Below are 22,484 nucleotides of genomic sequence, written 5' to 3'. Positions count from 1 at the left end.
TCATGGTTAGACTGGTGTCCATAAAAAGTGCCTCTCAGATTATGCATGCCATCATCAATTTCTGCATTTGCCAGCTCCATATTCATGGCCTACGTTTAGCTTGTTTTACTCCCTGAACTACTAGATGTGCTATTAAAAGTATTTGGCATTTTTACAGTTCACTGTCTTTTTACTACGCTACAAAACTAAGTATGTTAATGAACAATTTTTGTACCTACCTCAGGGTACTACTTGTATTCTCAAAAATTCATTATGTGGTTGAAGGGATATGGAGGATGCAAAAGGCAGCTTGTGTACAGCAAGACTGTCTCCACTGAGTCCACAAGAGTTTGTGAGAAAGATCTTAAAAGTTAGATTCCCTGTACAGATTTTATTTTTTAAATGGGCAGAAGAAGCTGTGTGGTGGTGTTTGCTCTGAGATGCTGAATATTCAGGATTCCTTTTGAGAATTCAATGTCCTCCAGACATTTTTTTTGGAGATAAGGGCTTTTGTACTGATTAAAACTAGTAACAGGTAAACTTCTGGAGATAGAATTCACTTTCTGTGGTAGGAAAGTCAGGTTGCCCACCTGTGGAAGGATGCTTCCTTCTCTAACCGGAAGTTTAGTTGATTATCTTAATTTACCCCATTCGATCTTAAAAATTAATTACTTTTTAAGCAATACAGAATAGTTTTATCTGACTACTGCTTCAGTTCTGCATATTAAAGTTGGTATTGTTTTGGTATTGTATTAAGGGTCTTTCCCAGTACCATACTAGATGCTAAGAAAATAATTTTCTGGCATCTGTAATAACTAATCACTTTACAATGCTAAAGTAACAGCACTTGTACATAAGAACTCTAGAACACATAGCTTTCAGAAATATGTAAGTATGTATTTTATCTGAACTTAACATATAGTAAGAAGTCCTACTTTTCCTGAAAAATTACTGTAGAAGTTAGAGTTATATCCAGATTTTCATGATGTATCAAGTCCCTACAGCTCTAGTTTTTAAAAAGAGCAATTTTACTTCTCTTTAGGCAGAATCCTAGTTGTCTCAAAAGAGATGTTTGATGTAACTTTGTTTTATCTTTACTGAAGGAGTTTAAATTCAGTAGGCTGATATGTATAAAGGTGTGAATTTTTACTAGTGCTTTAACTTAATGGATATCTATTATTTTACTAAGAATATTGGTTCTCTCTCTCCTTCTTCTACATAAGAAAATTTCTACCCCAGATGTAAATTAATGAAAACTAACAGTTTCATGGGAAACTCCTTAAAAATTGTAGTGCAATTAATCCAATTTCTATTTATTTATCCTGCCATATTTCAGAGTTGCTGCTTTTAGCTTCATGCAGTGTATGATGTTCAGCAAAAATGAACTGACATTTTTCATCTTGTCAGAATCTCATGTTGTCTTTGACTTCAGATCACTGGTCCCAGTATCCTGGCATTGGAGTAGCCAGGCAGCAATCTGCTTACCTGGCTGGCAGCTGTCATCTTTGTGCATCTCATACCTTGTTCAGGAATAGGGACTGGTTAATTTCTGTCTCATTTATGATTTCTGTCATTTCCCTCTCCTGTTCTTGTGGCTGTCCTGCTGCAGAACAGGCTGCCTCTTCTGAGTTGTCATTCTACATCACCTCCAGAGGATCTTCTTCCTCCTTTCCTAACTGGATCAACCTCCACTTCCATAGCTCCCTCTTGGTGTTATGGTTAGGATTGTGTCTCTGATTCAGCTACAGCATCAATTTGTTTTTCCTTAGATCCAGAGATCCTATTGCCCCTTTCAGGGTGTGGTACACAGGCCTGGTAGGTGTATGCCAGGACCCAACTCAGTACCAAAAGTCTCTCTCTTTGGTGTAAGCAATACATCCTTCCTGCAAGAGGTCTGCCTTCTCACCAGGATTCCTTAGGTGTAAACTCCCATGCCATCAGAGGTAAATACTGTTCTAGGCATCTGCTCAAATTTTCCTGCACACCTTGCTACCTAGGAATTTGTTCCCTCAGAGCACTTTCCTGTGTGTTGTCTCCAAGTGATTGATTACTGGAGGTCCCACAGAGAGCTGAGCTTGGGTGACTGGATTCAGAGTCTGAGGATGGTCATGAAGATGGACTGCAGGTGTCAGTCGACCCCCACTGATGGAAGAAGGAAAGTGTCAGTATCTGAGGGCATTAGCAGCAGTGGAGGTAATCTACAGCAACCTGGACAACAACAAGGTCTCCAAGGATCTGGGTGATGTCCATTGCACATGGGCTGTGTGGCAGTTTTGTACCTGCCAGTGTGACATGGCAGTGATGGACTTCCCAGATATCAAGGCATTACTTGTGGAGAAACTGTCCCACCTACTCCAGCAGGTTGGAGAGAATCTCTCTCTTCTTCTGCTACCCTTGGGCATGAATCGTGACTATGCCTAGTGTCCCACCAGGTTCAGTGACTTAAGCTTTTCTTCCTCCTTGCCCAGAGGGGTCTCACCTATTAAAGGTGATGAAATAGATAACAGTCCTTTAAGTAGAGGTAATTCTGTGTTGCTACTTGTTTTTCAAGGCCCAGGATGGTGTTTTGAGTGGTGACAAGCTGCAGGGAACTTTTGGAGCTGTCTGCTACTTTCCTCCACTACAGGAAGCACATAGCACTTGCCTTGGTGGCAGGTTTGCTGCAGTGAAGTGGTGTGATTTAATCCATCTGATGGGCCTCCTCATTGATAGCGCAACCACCATCTTTATTCCAGAGAGGCTTTAGTTACTTCACTCTTGTGATGATATCACATTTCACATTCATGAGTGAGATGGCTTAAATTGTGAGATCAAGAGCCCATTTGTGTGTTGCATCTCTCCCTGGGTATCCCTGGGGACAAGTTTCATGGGCCCATTGAGCTGGAAATAGCTCACCTTTTCATCCCAGCCCACATCCACCTGAGTCGCTTCATTTCTGGCAGCCTGATCTTTCACTGTTTAGATGTTCTTTGGTTGTGCAGCTCTTGGACACCTGAGTATTTATATGATGTGCATGCACATTCATAAACATGTTACATTTTTAGTTGCTGCTATTTTAGTCCTCTTTATCTTCACTCAAGCAAATGTGCTGAATAGGTTTCTGAAGGCACTGGCAATGGAAGAGAAGTGGCAAAGCTCATGGCCTAGTCTGTATCTTCTGTAAGTATAAAAAGATAAACTGAGGAAAAAACTGAACTCAAAAGAGTTTAACTTCCAGCTTTCAAAAAGTCTTGACATATATTTCTCATTGGATGCAAAGTAGTTTTGCAAGCCATTTTGAACTGAGGTGAGTACCACATCTAAAAGGGTTGGGTTTTAAACAGTGTATGTATATATATTCATGTGTACAAATATATATAAAATATTCTGCTCCTAAAAAATCTTCTTATTTTGCAGTTGAAACTACTGCTACGCTGCCTAGCAGAAAAATAACAGGTATGTGGTGCAAATGACATCAGTAATTTTCCAGAGAAAATGAAAATAAAGTCACTGAGATGATTCTGAGTCTACCTTCATTACAGAAATCATATTCATATTTATCCTTTGGAAAGAAGCAATTGCTAGTTTTCACTAAGGCAAGCAAAATAGTCTTACTGGAGCAAGGAATTCACTAATGTTTAGCAATTCAGAAAATCCTTGTTTGCTAATTTTAATTTAAAAAATCTGGTTTTCTTCAGAGACTTTTGGTATCTCTGACTTAAGTCTTCTGCAGCAGAAGGAAGGCTTTACACTAAAATTAGTGTATTTTAAATAACATTATAGGATGACTTTTGGCCTTTGAAAAATGTTGAAATACCTTAAGTGTATTTTTTAAATAGTGCTTCATGTTTGCATCCAGCTGTTCTTTAGATTATATTTTTGTGATAACTGTGACCTGTAGCTTGACTTGTCTCTGACAGTATCAAACCACTCAGTGACTGAAAGGGCCAACTATAAAGTTGCTATGCGAACAAGACAGCAAATTTCTTTATTTCTTTTTGATCAAAATCCTGATTGTAAAAATATAAAAATCTAATAGCTAGAGTTTGCTATATAAATAGTTGGCTGGTTCCTGTTAAGATCAGAGGTTCAAACTTGAAATTAATTAGTTGGGTTTTTTTCTGCTGCTTTTTGCAGAATAGAAAACAGAATACATACGTATGGGATAAATTTTAAGTGGCAAGTCTCACTGTTATTATAAAAAGTCTGAGAAGAGTTCTTCATACCCAGCTAGAGCCATCTTGCAGTGTATGCTTGATTCCCATTCCCTGAATTAGCAAGACACTCAGGATGTAGCTTTCAGGCTAGTGTGGCACATATCTTGGGTCTTTAATATTATATAATTGTGGTTTTGCAACATTATACAATTCAAACTCTCCAATATTTCTTGAAAAAAATTTGTCTTGCATTGAATTCTATTTGAGTGCATAAAAATTGTTGGGTTTTTTTGTGTGATATTTTTAACCAGAGATTGTTACATCTGCCATTTTTGACAACCTGGAAGTGTTGTTCTGAAAGAGCAGGTGTTGCCCTCTTCTGGTCAATGCAGTAAACTTTTGATAATATAAGAAGAGCTTGCTGAGGATGACAGTGTATGTGTCTGAAACTTCATAATGTTGTTTTGTTTTTGTTTTTGTTTTTTTTTAATGTAAAACAAATTCACAGATTCAGAAGAATCAGCTGCAACAACAATTTTAGGTAAGAAAATCAGGACTTTACTGATTTTTTCCCCTCATTTTTGTTATTTCCTCTAAGGCTTTTATCTGAGGTAGTGCAGAAAGGTTGTAATGTAATAGAGTTCCAAAATTAAAATATTTCCATTTAAAATCACTTGTTTCATTCTACATTGTAATGAATTGATGCAAGTTGCTTGTTCAGGAGCATTTTGTTCAGTTGTCTGAACAGTGAAGAGTTTGGAGGGGTGGCAGAGGAGAAAATGGTAGTGAGAGCTCCTTTACATGTCTTCCCACGCTAGCAGATGGAGTTTCATGCAGTGTATTAGAGTGCACACACATGAGGCTCTAACAACTTCTAGAACCAGAGGTGATAAGCATCATCTATGAAAGCATTTAAAAAAGTAACAATGAGACACACAGAAATAACTTGTGTGAAAGCCAGTTGCTTTCTTGCTTAATGTATACTGACATAGACTGAGTGCTCTGGATAAAAGAAATAATACAGATACAAACACACATGATCTTGTTATTTTACAGTCTGTCTTTGGGAATGGTTCATCTTTAACAGCTGCATCACATTCAGTATTTGTGTAGTATATACTAGGCCAAGTAATACAGATGAAAGCAGCGCTTAGTTTGCACTCTGCTCATATTTTGACTACTTGTTAGTTGCCTCAGAAAATTTCTTCTTCTGTTGTGAATCGTGTCTGGTCATTTAAAAGAAATCACTAAGTTGTTGCATTGAAGTGAAATAAAATGGTTTCCTGACCACTTTGCATTCCTATGCAGACACCTAAAATATTCTTACTGAGCAGAGCCCTTTAAATTTTCATCTATGGTCTTAATTTAATTTTTTTCCCTTTTGATGTAGCTGGAAAAAAACTTTACATCATTGCTCTATTTTATTTATAGATGATTATTGACAAAAACAGCTATTATGGAGAGACAGTTTGCCAAACCCAGTGTTGTCTTTGCTTATGGATGTTGTGAGTTCATGCAGGAAAAAGTCCTTGGGGTTAAGCAGTTATTGCAATTGGATATGTAAAAATTCATTGGTATCTTCTGAAAGAATGAAACCAGTAAAAGGAACTTATCTGAGGAAAATTTGATTCCCAGCTGGTTGTATTCAAATACTCAGATTTTTGAAGTAATGTGAACTTTATTTCAATTAGTATTGAGATAGTGTGAACACTCATAACAGATAATTTTCTGAAATTAGATTTAGATTAATAATACTCAGTTTCTGTTCAAAATCTTGCAGGCTTGATCTTTTTTCTCAAAAAATCATAGAAGTAAAATACTTTATTAATACAATTTTTATTTCCTTTATCTTCTTTTCCCTAGAATTCCCTATTGTTATTTTTATCACCTAACCTATTAATTCTTCAGGCAAGATGTTATTAATGTTTCTCTTAGATTTTGCTATATTTAGACTTTTGGGCTTCTCTTGTCTTATTTTATTTTTATAGGTATTACTGTTATGAATTTTTCTATTTCAGATATGTCTTCAGAGGAGACTACACAAAGTACAGGTGAGAATTTGCATGATGAGAGTAAGGTTTCAAGGGAGATGTTAGTTGCATTCATGGTTTTTGTTGCTTGGGATTTGTTCAAATTTATTTTCTTACATGATTTAAAAATTTGTATTTATGTCTGCGTGATTAGGGCTCTGAGGTGCACTTAACTGAGCTGTAAATCTTCCTTTTTCATTAAAAAATATTGTATTGCTTACCAAAACCTGAACAAGGCAGATTTCTTTTAGCAAGTATTGGGGGGGGGGGGGGGGGGGGAGGCTGTATATAGAATGTTTCCTATGCTTTCTGATACTATTTTAGTTATTTTACAGAACTAAAATGTACACCCCATTCCTTGAAGACACATATGCTCTTGCAAGGAGTTGTCAAATGCAATCAGAAAAGACTCAATCAGAACTTGTTACCTTTTCCTTTCCTGATTTTCCTGTTTGAAACAAGGAGTAGGTTCATTCCATATCAGTATAGATTCCTCCATGCCTGTATAGGAGCCATACATCCTGCTGTTCTTCACTGTTGATTGAAAAACACACTTTTAGAACAGGATTCATCCTATGCTGAAGTTCCCATGTAGAATAGGATAAATAGGAATCACTTGAAAGCACCACTTTCTCCTCTGAACAAAAGAGAGCCAGGAGTCACTGGCTCAGATGGGGATACAAATATATAATTGGAGGGATCTTACTCCCTTTGCTGCTTTTGCATTTCCCACACTGAAAGTAACTTCATTTTCTTATAAATTGTCCGGTGTTTATACTTTTCCTGTAAAGACAGTCTGAAATAGAAATAAGAGTTTATTTTTGTGACATGTATTTCATGAGGGTTTTTTAAGTTAAAATGTGAATACTTTTGACTTTTTTTTTTTTTTTAACAGAAGCCCTTACAACAACAACTGATTATTATTCCACCACAGCACCAGGTAGGATTCATCTATCACCACTGTTACATTTTCGTGCATCTCAAATTTTAAGTGTGTGAGAGTTCAGGAAGCCTGCTCCCAAGTGTTTTTTAATATGATCTTTACTTGGTATTGTGGTGTGTCATATTAACAGTCACATTAATGTCCAGTCTGGTAGAATAACTAATTTTGCAATGCTTGTCTAGATGGCAGCACATAGAAGAGTTTAGTTATTTTGTAAGTCAGAGCAGTAGGTTACAGTAATGTAAGAAACTCAAAGACCATGTTTGCTTAAAAAGAAATTTTGGTGCTTTTTAGTAGATTGAAGCAAACTGAATACAGTTGCTGTATTTGACCGAAGGGCAGGCCCATTAGGACCAGGAATAGACTGAAATTTTTTTTTTTTTTTTTTTAATTTTCCACGTAGAAGGTCAGTAGGTCAATTACAATGGGTTTGCCCTGAGTTAGTGCAAGTGGAAGACGACCTGGCTTGGAGTCTTAAAGACAAGAATAATTTGACTGTGTGAACATGACCTGCAGAAACATTGCAGCTGTGTTATCTGATGCTCTCGGGGGTCTGGAAGCACTGGTGATTTTTGATCAATCTTTTATCCTCCACAGTGCTAATCTATTTTGTGCATTTTGGTGGCATGCAGAGATCTTAAAACTAGGGGGCACACAAAAGGGTGATCTATAAGGAAAAAGGAGCTGATATTAATCTTTTGTGGCACTTTCAGATTTTGTGTTGGGTTTTTATAAGTTGCTCTCTATGTAGTAAATAATTTTGACAATATATTGTTATACTGACATTTGATTATTGTTTATAAATGTTTATTTTTTAAGGATTATTTTAAAACAGCAATAGACAAGGTTTGCAACTATTTCACTGCCAACGAAAGGGAAGACAAATTTTGGGTCCTAGAATTGTTAAGGTTGGAAAAGACCTCTAAGACAATCAAGTCCAATCATCAAATTTATTTGATTCTAAATTGTTGTCTGAATTTTATGTTTGTAATAATTTGAATATTGCCAGTGGTTAACAGTCTGTAACCTCTGGTAGCTTATTTATTGATGGTGAGAAAATTGATAAATCAGCAATCTTTTACAGTAAAATGTTTGCACCACAGAGAATGTGAAAAAAATTTCCCGTCTCATTCGGTACTAGCTAATAACAGGAGAAAAACAGTACTTGTTTTTTTCTGTTAATGGAGGCCAATCCATCTGCTTAAGTAAGGAAAGTTGTTTTAATGAACAAGTGTAGGAGTTTTGTCTTGGATGCAAATATCTTTCCAGTGCTTTATTTTGGAATTATACAGCACAGCCATCTGTTTACAGTACCCTAATTTAGGATCAGTGTTATTTCTCAGCAGTGTAGGTTGTATTAAAAATATGGAAATTATGTAGCAGCCAAAAGCTTGCTATAAATTAAAACATGTTCTACTAGATAAGAGTGTACATGGTTGCTGTCATCCTAGCTTGAATTCCATCAGGTAGAACAGTTTTACCTTCATGCTATCATATGGAGCCATAGTAGGATCCTCAGAAGCAGATAATATGCTCGTGATTGAATTCTGTGATAATTAAAGAGCTTATCAATTATATACTGATTTGTTTCTATTTAAGCTTTTTTTTAAAAAGAGAAAAATTTGAGACCACTTGCATGTAAGTCTTCTGTCAAAACTGTTGCAGAAAATTATACAAAATAAACAAAGGCAGCATATTTCTGAATAATAAGTCTTAGAAGATGTCATGGTAAGTACTGTAGAGAGGTGAAGCCTAGACGGTATGTCAGATATTTCCAGAAGATAAAGACATTTACATTTCAAACACTGGAATGATTGTAAATGAGTGATACTATTGGATTTAACTTTTTTACTTCTAAATTGTTTGGTTTTTTTCCCCAAAACATCTCTAGCAGGAGAAACCATTGTATGCAACGTAACACATGCCTGCAATTATTCAGGTTTGTGGTTTTCTTACCTCTTTTTTTAAAATAAAAACCTTGTCCAACTGTTTTATACACGGAGTAATAAAGCAATGTTTAGTTGCCATGTAAAAGGGTGGTCTGTAAGAAATTTCCTTGTGAATTTAGAGAGATTTTATATGAATTCAAAATTATTAAAGGTGGGGAGCTTAAGAAGCATTTGGACTATTGTACTTTTGATCTTTAGTTTCTCATCAAAGGCACACAGTTGCAGAGAAGAATTACAAAAAAAACCCCAAGAAACAAGTAAGCTATGGAGTTCTATTTATAATAATGTGAAGTGCAGTTTTTCTGTTTTGAGAAAAGATTAACTAGAAGGAATTTAGGGACGGCCATCAAAGTTAAATATATAAAAAATAATGAAGCTATTGGATGAGTTCATTTTTTGAAATAGGTGAAAAGATGGAAGAAAAATTGCAAAAATAGATAAACTTGAGCAAGTGTTCTTATTTCCCTTGTATCAAAACACAAATACAGTAAATTTTTCAATTCTCACAAAATTTTACATTCTGTGTTTTAGCATTGGTTTTTCTAACTTTTTATACTTTTGGTTTTAGTGTTCTATGTGGGCAAGGTAAAACTTCGGGCAAGTGAAGAAAGTAATGCATCACTAAATGTAGAAATAGTAAGTATTCTTTCTTTTAAAACTTTATTGTAAGGAAGGCTGAAGTGAGTTTCTTTGTCTACGCTTAAAATAAGTTACATGATTCTTACTTGTGTTTGCAGTACAAGATACAGTTTGCAGTGGCTAGAACAGCTGTTTTAAACAGCTGCTTTGTAGCTAAATTTTAAAATTCCAGCTAAGTAAACTTCCTACAGTAAGGACCTGTATTCGCTTCATAGCCACTGAGAGGAGGTGGAAGCCCTGGGTAATCTCAAGAATTTATATTTAGGCACACAGGATCTTCCTTTGGAGATTAATTTAGGCACTTGCCTTTGGAAGATAAGCATCATTGGATGGCAACTAGTTGAGCATAATTAAAGTTGGATTATATCCTGGAATAATTCACATTGAGATTCACATAAATAATTCTATGTTTTTTTGTGTATTTTCTGATTATGCATTTGCATGATCATTCTGTATTTTTTTGGCTTGTGGTTACTGAGTTATTAATTTTGTCATAGGCTTATGTGACTTGAGTGTGTCCATTTATACAACACAAGAGAGGTTTAAGAGGACCGAATCATGCACGGCAAAGACCATGTAGATGACCCAGTATCAAGATAATACTAAGAGGATGAGAATGTTTCATTATTACAGATGGAAACTGAGGGGAGAGAAAAAGAAGGACCTCATATCTTTATCCTACACATCCCTGTCTGCCCTCAGCCTGAGATTTCACGTGCGAGTCCATGGAAGCATGAGAGTAGTCAGCAATGTAACCACAGAGAAGAGCTATTGCATAGCTGCACATGGAGCATCAAGTTTGGGCAGGGATATGGCCCTGGCAAAAGCCACCTCTACATTCTGTGTTTCAGTGGTGATAAAGCCTACTGAAACTGTCCTAGCATGGTAACAGTACACCTACAGCTTCTGGAAAAACTTGTCTCCATCTCTTGAAACTCTTGGTTTTTAGAAGAATATTTCTTTGGGGAGGTCAATACCATGTATATTAGATTATGTTTTTCCTCATGGCCCCTGCTGCTTGCCCGAAATGTAAAAATAACCAGTAATGCTGGTAACCAGAAGAGCATAAGAATGCATATATAGGAAGGGTTCTTAGATAAACCTCAGTGTATCCCCAGGCTCTAATGGCAGATCATGCTTGCTCAGCTCAGTTCTATAATGTCTTTCACTACACTTCTTGAATTCCCACTGCCAGTATTCTGTCATCTGTTATTTATGTCATTAATGGAGCTTGTCCCATTATTGCACTTAGAGTTTAATAATTCGTTCAGTGTCTGGACTAAGCTTAGTTTGTTGCAAACTAAGCCAAATTCCTCTTTTTCAAGCATAAGACATGGTGAGCTCACTGTCCTTTCGCCCCTACCTTTATCAAAGATTTTGGGGTTTGGTCTATACTGGATGAACCCTTCCTTCCATAAATGCTGACAGCGATGTCATGGTAAATACTTGTTGCAGTGTATTCATGAGGAAACATGCTTCTTATCTTTGTAATTTCAGCCTATTAAAATGTATGAAATGAATAATTTTCTTTTAAGGCTAAAAACTGCTGGTTGTACTTAGCTGTGGAATCTTTTTTCGCAACAGATTAATAACATAACTGCCCACAATCAAGTCAAAAAATTAATTGAAATTCCAGCACATACCCCACAAGAACTGAGGTAAGTAGTTCTGAATAAGGATTGAAATATTTTTTATATTTGAAAAAGATAAAATGAGACCTTCCCTGTGTTGAGCAGACTTTGTGTTATTCCTGCACGTTAAAAATTTTGCAAGTTGTAAGTTCATGCTCTTTAATATAAAGTTCAAACTTGTTAAAATACTCCTAGTTTATGTATGAGTGGAATTTCTTTTAAAAAATGGTACACCATATGTTTGTTATAATTTAAGGATTCAGTCTATGTGGTAGGACATTATGAAGGGAACTTTCCTAGCTGCATGTTGTTCAGTAAATAATCTTGAAGTCATATCTATAGTATTATTTTGGTGTGGTTTTTTCTTTGCCAGTCTTTATAAGGAGAGGTTTGAATGAGTGAATATTTTCCAAACTTGCTGTGAAAATCAAACAGATATGGTTGGCCAACAAATCTTGTTTGTAGAAGAAATCCATATTTCTTACTCATTCTATTTCTGCGGCTTTGAGTCTTGGCAAAAGGCAACATTAAGATTTATCTTTTGCTCTATTAAATAGCATTTGCAGTGGGTTGGTGTTCAAATGTGATGATGGAGGTTTAAATTTAGTTTGTGTAGTGACTAGTAAAAGTCAGCTCTTTAAATGTTTAATGCTCTGAAAAATGGTTTTGCAGCATTAGAACTGGTGTGTCGTTAAAAAGTCATTATTAACTGGAAAAACATTTTTTCTTTGTAATTGTTTTTTAATTAAATTGTTTTAATTGTTTTTAGAAACATAAATAAAAATCCTCCATAACAGTAATATTTTATTTTAAAGCATTTCAGAGTTCAACAAAACGTTGCGAGCAGTAAGTGAGGTAAGATCACTGATTTTTGTTACTCTTTGGAAAACTTTTTTCCAACTTACTTCTGATAAGGTCTCACTCCTGATTTCTTCTTATAAACCAATTTTTTTTTCTGTTTTCATTTGTCATTACAGTCCTCTGTTATGGAATGCAATGCAGAAAACCAGAGGTATGTTCTTAAATTTTTAAAGACAAAATATTTCAGAGCTCATCTATTGTCTTGTGATATGAAGTATGCACGGGTATGATCCGGAAGAAGACAAGCTCTCTAGGAAGTTCAGAAGTTCAAGAAACAGGCTGGAGAAATATATATATATATATATATATAGGTTAACAAAGAAATTCTGATTTAATTATTGTCCCGGCACTAGTGATTTTTGGAACAACCTTTTAGTTTGTTGGTTTTGTTTAAGCCAAATGTATTGCTTCTCATTAGTCTTCTGCTGAAGCCCAGGCTTCCTTGCCATATTTCTTCTGCATCTTGGTATTACCCGAGTCACATAAGTGGGAGCACCAGAATTCCAGAACTTGTGAATGCAATGCAGTCTTTATGAGGGATTTGCTTGAGAAATCCCAAGTTGCTGTTCTTCAGCCTGGGAAACCAGCTATCTTTGGGGTAGGGAGGGCCTGAGGAAGTAACCAGTTCAGAGTCTAGAAACCATGAATTATCAGAATGGCAAAGGTGCTCCAGAGAAGTGATCCTGCAAACCCTGAAACATAGATGATGTCTCTCAGTTTAATTGCTACTCACCATTAAATTGTCATTTAAAATGATCAGCTTATAAACACTATTCTAAAACAAACATGAAACTTCATTTCCCCAAATACTTGAATCTGGACTTTATCTTCCTGGATTAGGATGAAGGAAAAGTCTAAAACACTCAAATAAAATAGATAGAAAGTAGTCAGATCTCACCTTCATGTCATATACTGGCAGTCACTAGGGTAATCTTTTCATTCTTATGAGCTGGAAGGAAACTTTTTCATTCATCTCTATGTTTACATTTGCTGAATATGAAATTTTTTTTACTAGAGGTTCCCCAGTTTAGGCAGGGCTTCAAGTCCTTGAACTGTAGCTGTAAAGATGTAGTTACATGTTTGAATGGGTCACTGAAGTTCTCTCTAAAGTCATGAGAGAATGCTGTTTTACTCAGATGATGGGAGATTTCATAAACACTGGTATATTTACACTAGTGGAAATTACATTATTATTCTTCCAAAATTATCAACTCTTTAATGACCAGCATTGATCAGGGAATCATTTAAGAATTGATGTAGTAGAGATAAGGGACAATTAAGTGCCACAAGCTGATGTATTATGCTTCTAATCAGCCTGGCATAGTGGTTTACATGCATTAAAAATATACTCAAATCTGACAGAGACTATGAAAAATATACTTTGACACTTAGTATTTGTGCTAATGTGCTTTCATTTAGCATTTGATGTTAGTTCCATGTGTTGTAAAGATGAGGCAGCTCTGTTTCTTGAGTCTGAAGCTTTTTTCTTCTCATTATAGTACACACTGCAAATTCATAATGAAGCTGGCTGAGAGAGAGAATATAAGCAGTTTAACAGAAAAAGCAAAAATAAGTCAACTTGGTAAGTTATGTTTTAAACACAGTCTCATCCAAATTTTATGTCTTTACATGTGGTCTTCAAGTAGCTAAAAAGACAAGGTAGTTACTTTTAGTTCAAAATATTTTTGGTTTTGAGCAATTAAATACATAAAAATGCAGCCATATGATTGTTAGGCGTTTATGTGAAAGAAATAACTTCTGAAAACATTTTGGTATAAAATTGCCAGCTACTTTAATAGAGCACACTTTGAAAGGATTAGGTGTAAAGTAAGATGAGAACATAAATGTCTTGCTGAAATGACAATCTGAATTGAAAGGGTTGTTTAGTAGCCAAGCTTTCTTAGTGATTTTGTGACAGGATGGAGTACTGGCTCATTAACTGTAACTTTTTCTCCCCTCTCCCTCTGCTTTTCTGGGGCAGGGGTCAGTTACAAGGTCTGTAAGCGCTGGCCCTTCAAGCAGTCAGCTCTGTTGTGATTTCATCTTTGCTTACAGGAACTTTCTTCAGCCAACATAAAAAGACCAGGAAACTGCTCAGACTTTTCCACAGGCTTTTATTCTGTGAAGTGGGGGTGTGCAGGAATTATTCCAAATACATGGGGGCACTACATGTACTTTTAGAGGGTTCAGGGAGGCGGATCAAAAGTAAACCAATAGGATACAGGGTTAACACACTTTAACCAACTACATAAGGTCTCTTTGTTTAGAACAACCAATTATACAGAATCAAATCTAACCAATAATATTCCAAAAAGATAAGAGAGAGTCTACATTTTTTTCTAGCATTATCATTCTAGTGAAGTAGTTTTTCTTATCTCAGAGAAAATGCCAAGGGGGCCTCACAGAGGTATCTGCAGAGGGATTCATCTCCTCTACAGTTCATACAATTTGTCTCTGTTTCAAAAGCTGTAGTGTTGCATTTTGGTTTGCTTAAAATGAAAAACAAAACAAACCTTAACTTGTCAGGCACTGAACGGAAGTCTGGGAGTATGGCAATATTCTGACTGGTCAGCAGTTCTTTTGTTTTGCAAAACTAATTTGAGAACAAACTTCAAAATAAATTATGCAATATATACTGTAGTTTAAAGACATAATACACATGGTTAAATATTCTACTTAATGGTATTAGCCATTTTCATGCTTAAGGATAATGCTTCTTTGTCATCTCAGATCAGTGCTGCTGTTCATCACTGAAGTATTGTTCCTTGACTGCTGAAGAATTACAAATATAGTAAGTATAAATACAAAATTTGACTTGCTTCTTTCCTAAATTTCCTGATACATGGCTGGAGTCAACTTCCATGCTTCAGTGTAATAGCCAGAAAGGACTCCACAAGAAAAAGCTGACAGTCCTTTTACAATGTAGATTCCTCCTTTCCTCCCTCTTTCCCTTCCCTCCCTTCTTGTCCCTTTTTTTTCATTTTTTTCCATGAAGCATCTAGCTTTTGTGTCCAACAGCAGCTCACCTTCAGAACAAGTAACAAAGGCAGTAGTAGTATTAGTTTATGGACTTGATAGTTAACAACTACAGCAAAATAGAATGTAAGAACCCTCTAAATAGTGAAGCTGAAGCATCCAATCTGATTTCAAAATATACATTATTATTAGTATGTCCATATAATTTATATATATTCCTCTGTTATAACTTGTTTTCTTTAAAGTAGAAAGAGCATTAAACTTAACATGGATTTTTGTGCCTTTTTTCTCTTTTACAGTACTATACAAGTGCCACCTCATTTTATATGGGTTCCTTCCCCTCATTCTCTATCTCTCCCTAAAAAGACTTTCTTCAAATCTAATTCTTCTATTTCCCCCACTATACTTTCTGCTAAAAGAAGCCCCACAATTAGACCACTGATCCCACCAGTGACAGAACATTATTTTTCTGGAACTCTTTCCATATCTCCCCTTACAAACCTTATCTCTGAAAATTCTGTGCCTTTGACCAGTGTTACCACTACACGTTCCTCTTCTGAGTCCCTTGCTCAACCTACCATGCCAACTTTTTCTTCCATAACTTCCAATAAATCCATCACTGTTCCCATACCTGCAACAAAATCTGTCACTAATACTGCTTTCTCAATTAAATCTGATGTTGCACACCTTAACGAGACTTTTACAATACTGTCTCCTTCTGTAGGTTTCACTAAACATCCTTCACTTTCTTCTTCTGAACCTCACAAACTTCCAATTGTAAATAGCCACCTTGAGGCTATCACCAAATCTGTTGCACAAATTCCCCCTGCTACAAGGCAACCTATATCTGGTCACAAAAATGTTAGTACTGTACCTATTGTTCCCCTTACTCCTTTCACCCCTACTATTAGTCCTGTCAACCACTCTGTCTCAGCTTCTCGTCCTCATTCTACTGCTGATGGCCATGGGACCCCAGGTAAATATAACAAGTAAATAATTATTTTTGTTTGAATGCCATATACTGGATTTTCTCTTAAACTTCATTAAACAATGTTATATCTATGAGAGGTGACCTTACGATTATTATGAATTACTTTGAATGGGAGTGTTGATCTGCCGGAGAGTAAGAAGTCTCTACAGAGGGATCTAGTCAGGCTGGATCGATGAGCCAGGGCCAATTGTATGAGAGGCTTAACAAGGCCAAGTGCTGGGTCCTGCACTTGAGTCACAGCAACCTTAGGGAACAGTCCAGGCTTGGGAGCAGTGTCTGAAAGATGCCCAAAAGAAAAGGACCTGGGTATGCTGGTCACAGTGGCTGAACATGAGCCAGGGTGTGTCCTAGGTTACAATGTAAAGATAACCTAGGACAGGGTATGCCCAGGTGGCTGAGAAAGCCAATGGCATCCTGGCCTGTGTCAGCAATAGTGTGGCCAGCAAGACCATGGCAGTGATTGTCCCCTCCCTGTACTCAGCACTGGTGAGGCCACACTTCACACCTCATGTCCATTTCTGGACCCCTCACTGCAAGAAGGACATTGAGGTGCTGGAGCGAGTCCAGAGAAGGGCTGTGGAGCTGGGGAAGGGTCTGGAGGAGTCTCAGGGGTGACCTTATCATTCTGTACAAGTCCCTGAAAGGAGATTGTAACCAGGTGGAGGTCAGCCTCTTCTCCCAGGCGACCAGTGACAGGATAGGAGTAAATGGCCGCAAGCTGTGCCAGGAAGGTTGCTGGGCATCAGGAAGAATTTCTTTTCTGAAAGGATTGTTAAGCATTGGAATGGGCTGCCCAGGGATGTGATGGAGTCACCATCCCTGGAGATGTTCAAGGAACAACTGGACATGGCACTTAGTGCTCTGGTCTAGTTTACAATATGATGTTTACTCAAAGGCTGGACTTGATGATCTTAAAAGTCTTTTCCAAGCTAAATGATTCTGTGATTCTTTTCTGTGTAAAAACCCTGAGACAACTTTCACTTGGTGTGCATCTATTTTGAAATACATTCTGATGCCTTTGGGCATGGTGAACGATACCTCACCCTACACCATTGTTAGTAACTGTCATAGGTCGGTACAGTGCTCAATTCCCTATAGAACAAATGTCTTTTGGACTGAAAAAGATTAAGTCAGAGAGCAAGGCAGATTTTTTTTTTTAAGCTAACCTAATATCTAAAATACTGCGCAGTAATGTTGGATAATCCTTAAAATATTGTTATGGACTGGGAATATTCTTAGTGACTGTGTATTTTCTTATGAAAACTGCACACATCTTTACAAGCTTCTTTTCAAATTTCTGACACTATCTTGATTTTACTCTATATTCAGGTGTTCAGTGCATAAAAGTTGTTTAATATATTAATGATCTGGTGTGTGGAACTTTGAAATCAATAAAATGTGAAATCAATGTTGGCAGTTTGAAATCTTGCTTTATGCTTTCATGAGATTTAAATTACCACTCTTTGCAAAGTAGCTGATAGGATGGAATTGCATAACTTGTTGAGAAACCTTATGAGTAGTGATACAAGTTTTTAATCAAGAGAACTGTTTAATTTTTCTGCTTCTCCAACCTTATGTCATTTGTTGAACATAGTGTTTAACTTTTCATTTGTCACAGGAAAAACCCTTTCAGCTACCACAAATATAACTTCTGTACACACCAGCACCAGTGTTGCCACAGCTGAGCAAATAGTGTCCAAAATAGAAAATGATTTAGCAGCTGGAAAAATAGAGCCAAAAGATGTAGGAAGGATGGTTAGTGAGGTGAGCAGTATCCTCACTGCTTCTCAGCCATTGCCACCACGAATTTCTAACAGGTAGGTCATTTTGGCAATAGATTACAGAAGTGTTGTATTTACTATCTTGATAAACTAGCTTCAGCAAGTTTCACTTTTTCATAATCATAATCCAGAAGAATATTTCTTGTTCCTTAATGTAATTGTTTAAAGTGGAAGGACTATCATTCTAATGTAACCAGCTCTACTATACTATAATACCATAGATAACATTGGGGGTTGTTTTGTTGCCACCATAATAAGTGAGCATTTTGCATTACACACAGGTTATTGCTCCATAACCATAACTTGCTTGAGAATTTTGGATATATGTGCTTGGTAATACTAAGTATACTTTTTCTCAACAGAATTATAAAACTGGTGGACTGTATTGGCTTAAAACTAAACTTGTCAACATCATCTGCGGAATTTGTCTCCCCTTCCTTGGCTCTGGCAGTTGTCAAAACCAACAGAATCCGCTCCAACCAAATGTCTTTTGCTGTCCAGGACTCAGCTGATCTCCAGGTTACAAAATACTTACAATACCTGCAAATAGTCAAATATTTATTTTAAAGTGTTTATGGTTTTATATTTATAGGAACATGAGTTTGTTCTCTGTTTATGTCAGTTTCAGGATCTTTAGTTCATGTTAGTTTTATATGTTTTTTTTCTAAGCCCTTCATAGTTTTTCCTTTAATTTTCAGCTGTGTAAATAGGTGTAAAATAGAGCTGACTTAGCAGAAACTCACAAAACTAATGAGCTGTTGGAGAGGGTATGCTAGAACACCAGAATGAACAAAGTGCTTGGCAGAATAACTTTCCCTCAAGCCCCCTGAATTATGAGTCATTTATTCAACCACCGTGACAATGCTGATATTTGTCAGGAGTGTTGCAAGATGGCTTCATCTGTTAGAAAGAAATAATTGTAGAGGGTTCCAAGAAAGAGCTTTATTGTGTGTTACTTGGATAATGATGTTCAGACATTTGTCACTAATGGCATCTCACCAAGAAAGAAGTGATTAGAAAGTTTGGTTGGATCCCCTTTATCTCATTCAAAACCTCCCTCCTGACAGAGAAAATAATGGACAATACCAGCTTTGGAGGCTTAAGCAAGGAGAGATGGAAAGTTTTGGACCAATTTTGACACATTCTGCCTCCCCAGAGAAGAAAATAGCTTAATATATCGTAAGCCATACGTAGTACTGGAACTTTTCTGTGTTACTGGAAATAATATAAATGTTTAACATTTTAATTATTTTCTATTTTTTAGCAATATATATTGCATGAATGTGAGATAACTAGAGGTGGTAGTGCTGATATACAGATATTTATTTGCTAAGGAATTATTTTTTTATTTCATGGCACTGGCAATGAAAATCTGAAAATTTTCAATAAGTGTCATCTACTTCAAACTAGAGCAACAGAAGTGCTTTTGTGGAATTCAGGATTTCTTTGATGTTCTCTGTACCAGTGATCTCCCGAATGGGGTTTGAGTACCTCAGGGTGTGCACACAACAGTCCATTGCAGTGTAGGAAAATGTTATTTATATGATTAACAAATAAAAATACATTTTAAAAAGTAATTTTTAACCTCCTTAATTTTTAAAATATTGTATTTTTTAAAATTTGCATACTATGTTAGTAGACAAATTCGTACATGTAACCTTATGGATAGGTATCTACTGCAGTTGGTTCATGCTCAAAAACTTTTAAGGGATGCATGATCAAAAACATTTGGAGCGTGCTGGTCTAAACAGATGAGTTAAACCATATTGTTAGGGCACTTTGGGGAATTCACACTGTTACTTTTATTACAGCCGTTCTGTCAATTCTCAGATAATTTTTTTCTGCAGTGTTTCACATCTCCCAGGAACTGTTAGGTGGTGATATTTGTATGTAAAGGACTAATGTACAACAGGAATGTTGAGAGATTTTGTACTAAGCAAAGCTCCCTGACCTGTAAGCACAGCACATAAAATGGGTGAAAGTTCAGATGCCTATTTAATCACTAAGCTGTTGAGGTACCTGAATTGTAGCTCATCCAGTTTACTTTTGTAATTTTTGCCAGATGATCAATAAGTTAGGATTTATATTCTTATCTAAGAACATAAACTTAACCTACTGAACTTAACAATGTATTTACAAATAGTAGCTATTTACACTTTTCCTGGATTATGACAAACTTCCTACAGGGTATAAAAATTCTTTGGCTTTGCAGACTTTCCTGCTGTGAAATACTGATCTCCCTACATGGTTACAGTTACAGAAAGCTACCTGGGTTTTTGCTCCTCACCTTTTCCAAATCAATACAAAACACACAGTAGTGTGTTATGTCCCTGTAGGGAAATGGTTAAAGCCAGATTATTTTCAGTGTATTTTCAGGTAGGCAGACCTGAAATGGGATATGTTTTTCAGTCCTGTAAGTGCTCTTTATGCATTGGAGCAGGAGAGGAATGAGAGCAACAGTGGGTTGGTGACACTAATTAAAAAGATACTTATTTTGAAGTTTTGAACTGAAAAGAAATAATAATTTATTTATTTGGAGACTGAAACAAAGCATAATCTTGGCGTTTATTTTACAGATCTCTCTAGGAGTTCAGAGAATTCAGAATTTAAATAATCTTGGATCAATTACACTTCCTTCATCATTGCTGAAAAATTTATCCACTGAAGAGTTGGAGTTGGCTTCTAGAATTATATTCAACTTCTTTAAAAAGACCACTGTGTTCCAGGTATTTTTTGGCCTGCTGTTCATAAGGATTTTAAATTTAAGCTTAGAGCAAAATATGAATGGATTGTTTTTCCCCACAAAACACATTTTGAAACTTCTGACTTAAAAAGTAATTATTTTTGTCCAGTGCTTGCTCCACATGGGTGCTGTACTCTAGTATTGTATCCTTTAAGATTTTAAAATCTGGTACTTTTTTTTCCTTCCAGGATCTGTCCTTGAAGAATGCATCTTTAATCAGTGGTGTTATATCATCAAGTGTTGCTAACATCACAATTAGCAACTTAAGGGCAAATGTAACTGTCACTTTGCAGAATATCAAGCCTAATCAGGTAAAATTTACATTTTGGCAGACTTAAAGTACAGTTTTGTTGCCTCCATTGAAGTTCATGTAGTGGAAACATTTTACTAGGAATACAGGTCATCTTGTTCTGCTTTACTAGTGTGGACATTTCATCTCCACCTGGATATTAAAAATCACTCCGGCTTGCTTATTATCACCGGTGTAAATTTTAGTTCTCAAGTAGTGTAAGATAATTTTGCTTTATCAGAAATTCATCCAGCTTTTATCTTTCTTACTTACCCTTCTGTTATTTTCTACAAAGAATAAAAGTTCTTAGAGGGAAGACTGACAGTGTGAGTTGCTATGGTAAATGCTGCAGTCATGACATTTATGGGTGTTGCATGGCCAGAAAATAAGTATTTTTTCTTAGGGGAACTGAAACATGGGATTGTATCATCTAGAAGTATTAGAATTCTTACACACCACCCCTTTCTAAAAAGAGCATCAAGGATTAAAGTCTTCTATCTCATATCTTAAGAGAGTTTAAAATACTCCATTACTATAAAGTGAAAAATGTATGGATTCCGCCAATGCACCTGGAGCTTTTTTCAGGAGCTGGCTTAGTGCCATCTTTACTTGTTTTGACATAATAATACGTTTTGAAATAAAACTGTAGAAGTATTGGTATTTCTAGCAATATAGTGTATTTCTGCTGGTATTTATAGAATTTGCATGTGTGTGAGGAAATCTATGTGTAAATGCTTAACATTGTGATATTAGGAAGTGATCAAGTATTTGCAAATGAAAAGGTTTTTCCTTTTCTATGTGGTCATGACTTGAAAAGTTACAAAGTCTGGAAAGAGAAAAAATCCAAAGAATTTATATGGTGTGGGGAGACAATGAAAGAACATTCAAAAGGTTCTACCAGGAACAGACCCTTTGCATAAGCACAAGAGCTAGCTCCTGTCTGGTGACTTCAAATTTGTCCAGCATATTTTTGCATGCAATTTGCAATATTAATCCTTTTCTACACCTAAATTAATTTTGTGTTCATGTAGAACAGGCATACGTGCTGTATACGGTGTTTATTCTTGCCTGAATTTTGTAGATCATTCATAAATCATTTGATCTAAAGTCACAGTTAATAAGGGTTTTTTTTATTCTTTTTACTTTTATACAGGATAATTCAACGGTTAGATGTGTTTTTTGGGACTTTAATAAAAATGGTAAGTACTTCAGATCACCCAAGATGCTATGCTGTTTTAGCTACGTTGATCCATGTTAATATAAATGAAGCCTTTTATGAATAACAAAGCTGCTTTTTTAAACAGGTGGACATGGAGGCTGGTCATATGAAGGTTGCACAGTTAAAGAAAGTAGCGTAAATGAAACGGTGTGTTCATGCAACCATCTCACAAGTTTTGCAGTTTTGATGGTAATTATTTTAAAAATTATGCAATCTTAAACTTACTAAAGAACACATTTAACCTTGAGTTGTTTTAATCACGTGAAGACCCAAGAACCTAATAAATAATACTCAGGTTCTGTCCACTTTACTGTTAG

The 22,484-nt window shown here is 36.1% G+C and overlaps 1 protein-coding gene across 1 annotated transcript in view; it reads left to right on the top strand.

Moving 5' to 3' along the window:
* The window catches only part of ADGRG2 (adhesion G protein-coupled receptor G2), a 42,982-nt gene that overhangs the window by 11,840 nt on the left and 8,658 nt on the right, over positions 1-22,484 (top strand). Inside the window, exons 3-20 of the mRNA XM_062515140.1 lie at positions 3,376-3,414; positions 4,624-4,656; positions 6,134-6,166; positions 7,041-7,085; positions 8,980-9,027; positions 9,606-9,673; positions 11,261-11,334; positions 12,123-12,162; positions 12,285-12,319; positions 13,668-13,750; positions 14,899-14,959; positions 15,444-16,120; positions 17,754-17,952; positions 18,279-18,435; positions 20,493-20,642; positions 20,848-20,970; positions 22,102-22,147; positions 22,253-22,356. Of these exons, the coding sequence (XP_062371124.1) occupies positions 3,376-3,414; positions 4,624-4,656; positions 6,134-6,166; positions 7,041-7,085; positions 8,980-9,027; positions 9,606-9,673; positions 11,261-11,334; positions 12,123-12,162; positions 12,285-12,319; positions 13,668-13,750; positions 14,899-14,959; positions 15,444-16,120; positions 17,754-17,952; positions 18,279-18,435; positions 20,493-20,642; positions 20,848-20,970; positions 22,102-22,147; positions 22,253-22,356 (2,015 nt within the window). The remainder of the gene's footprint in view (positions 1-3,375; positions 3,415-4,623; positions 4,657-6,133; positions 6,167-7,040; positions 7,086-8,979; positions 9,028-9,605; positions 9,674-11,260; positions 11,335-12,122; positions 12,163-12,284; positions 12,320-13,667; positions 13,751-14,898; positions 14,960-15,443; positions 16,121-17,753; positions 17,953-18,278; positions 18,436-20,492; positions 20,643-20,847; positions 20,971-22,101; positions 22,148-22,252; positions 22,357-22,484) is intronic.

Source organism: Cinclus cinclus, chromosome 2, assembly GCF_963662255.1.
Source record: "Cinclus cinclus chromosome 2, bCinCin1.1, whole genome shotgun sequence".
Lineage (NCBI taxonomy): Eukaryota > Metazoa > Chordata > Aves > Passeriformes > Cinclidae > Cinclus > Cinclus cinclus.
Note: the sequence above shows the minus strand (reverse complement) of the source record. Positions and strands in the feature narration are given on the sequence as shown.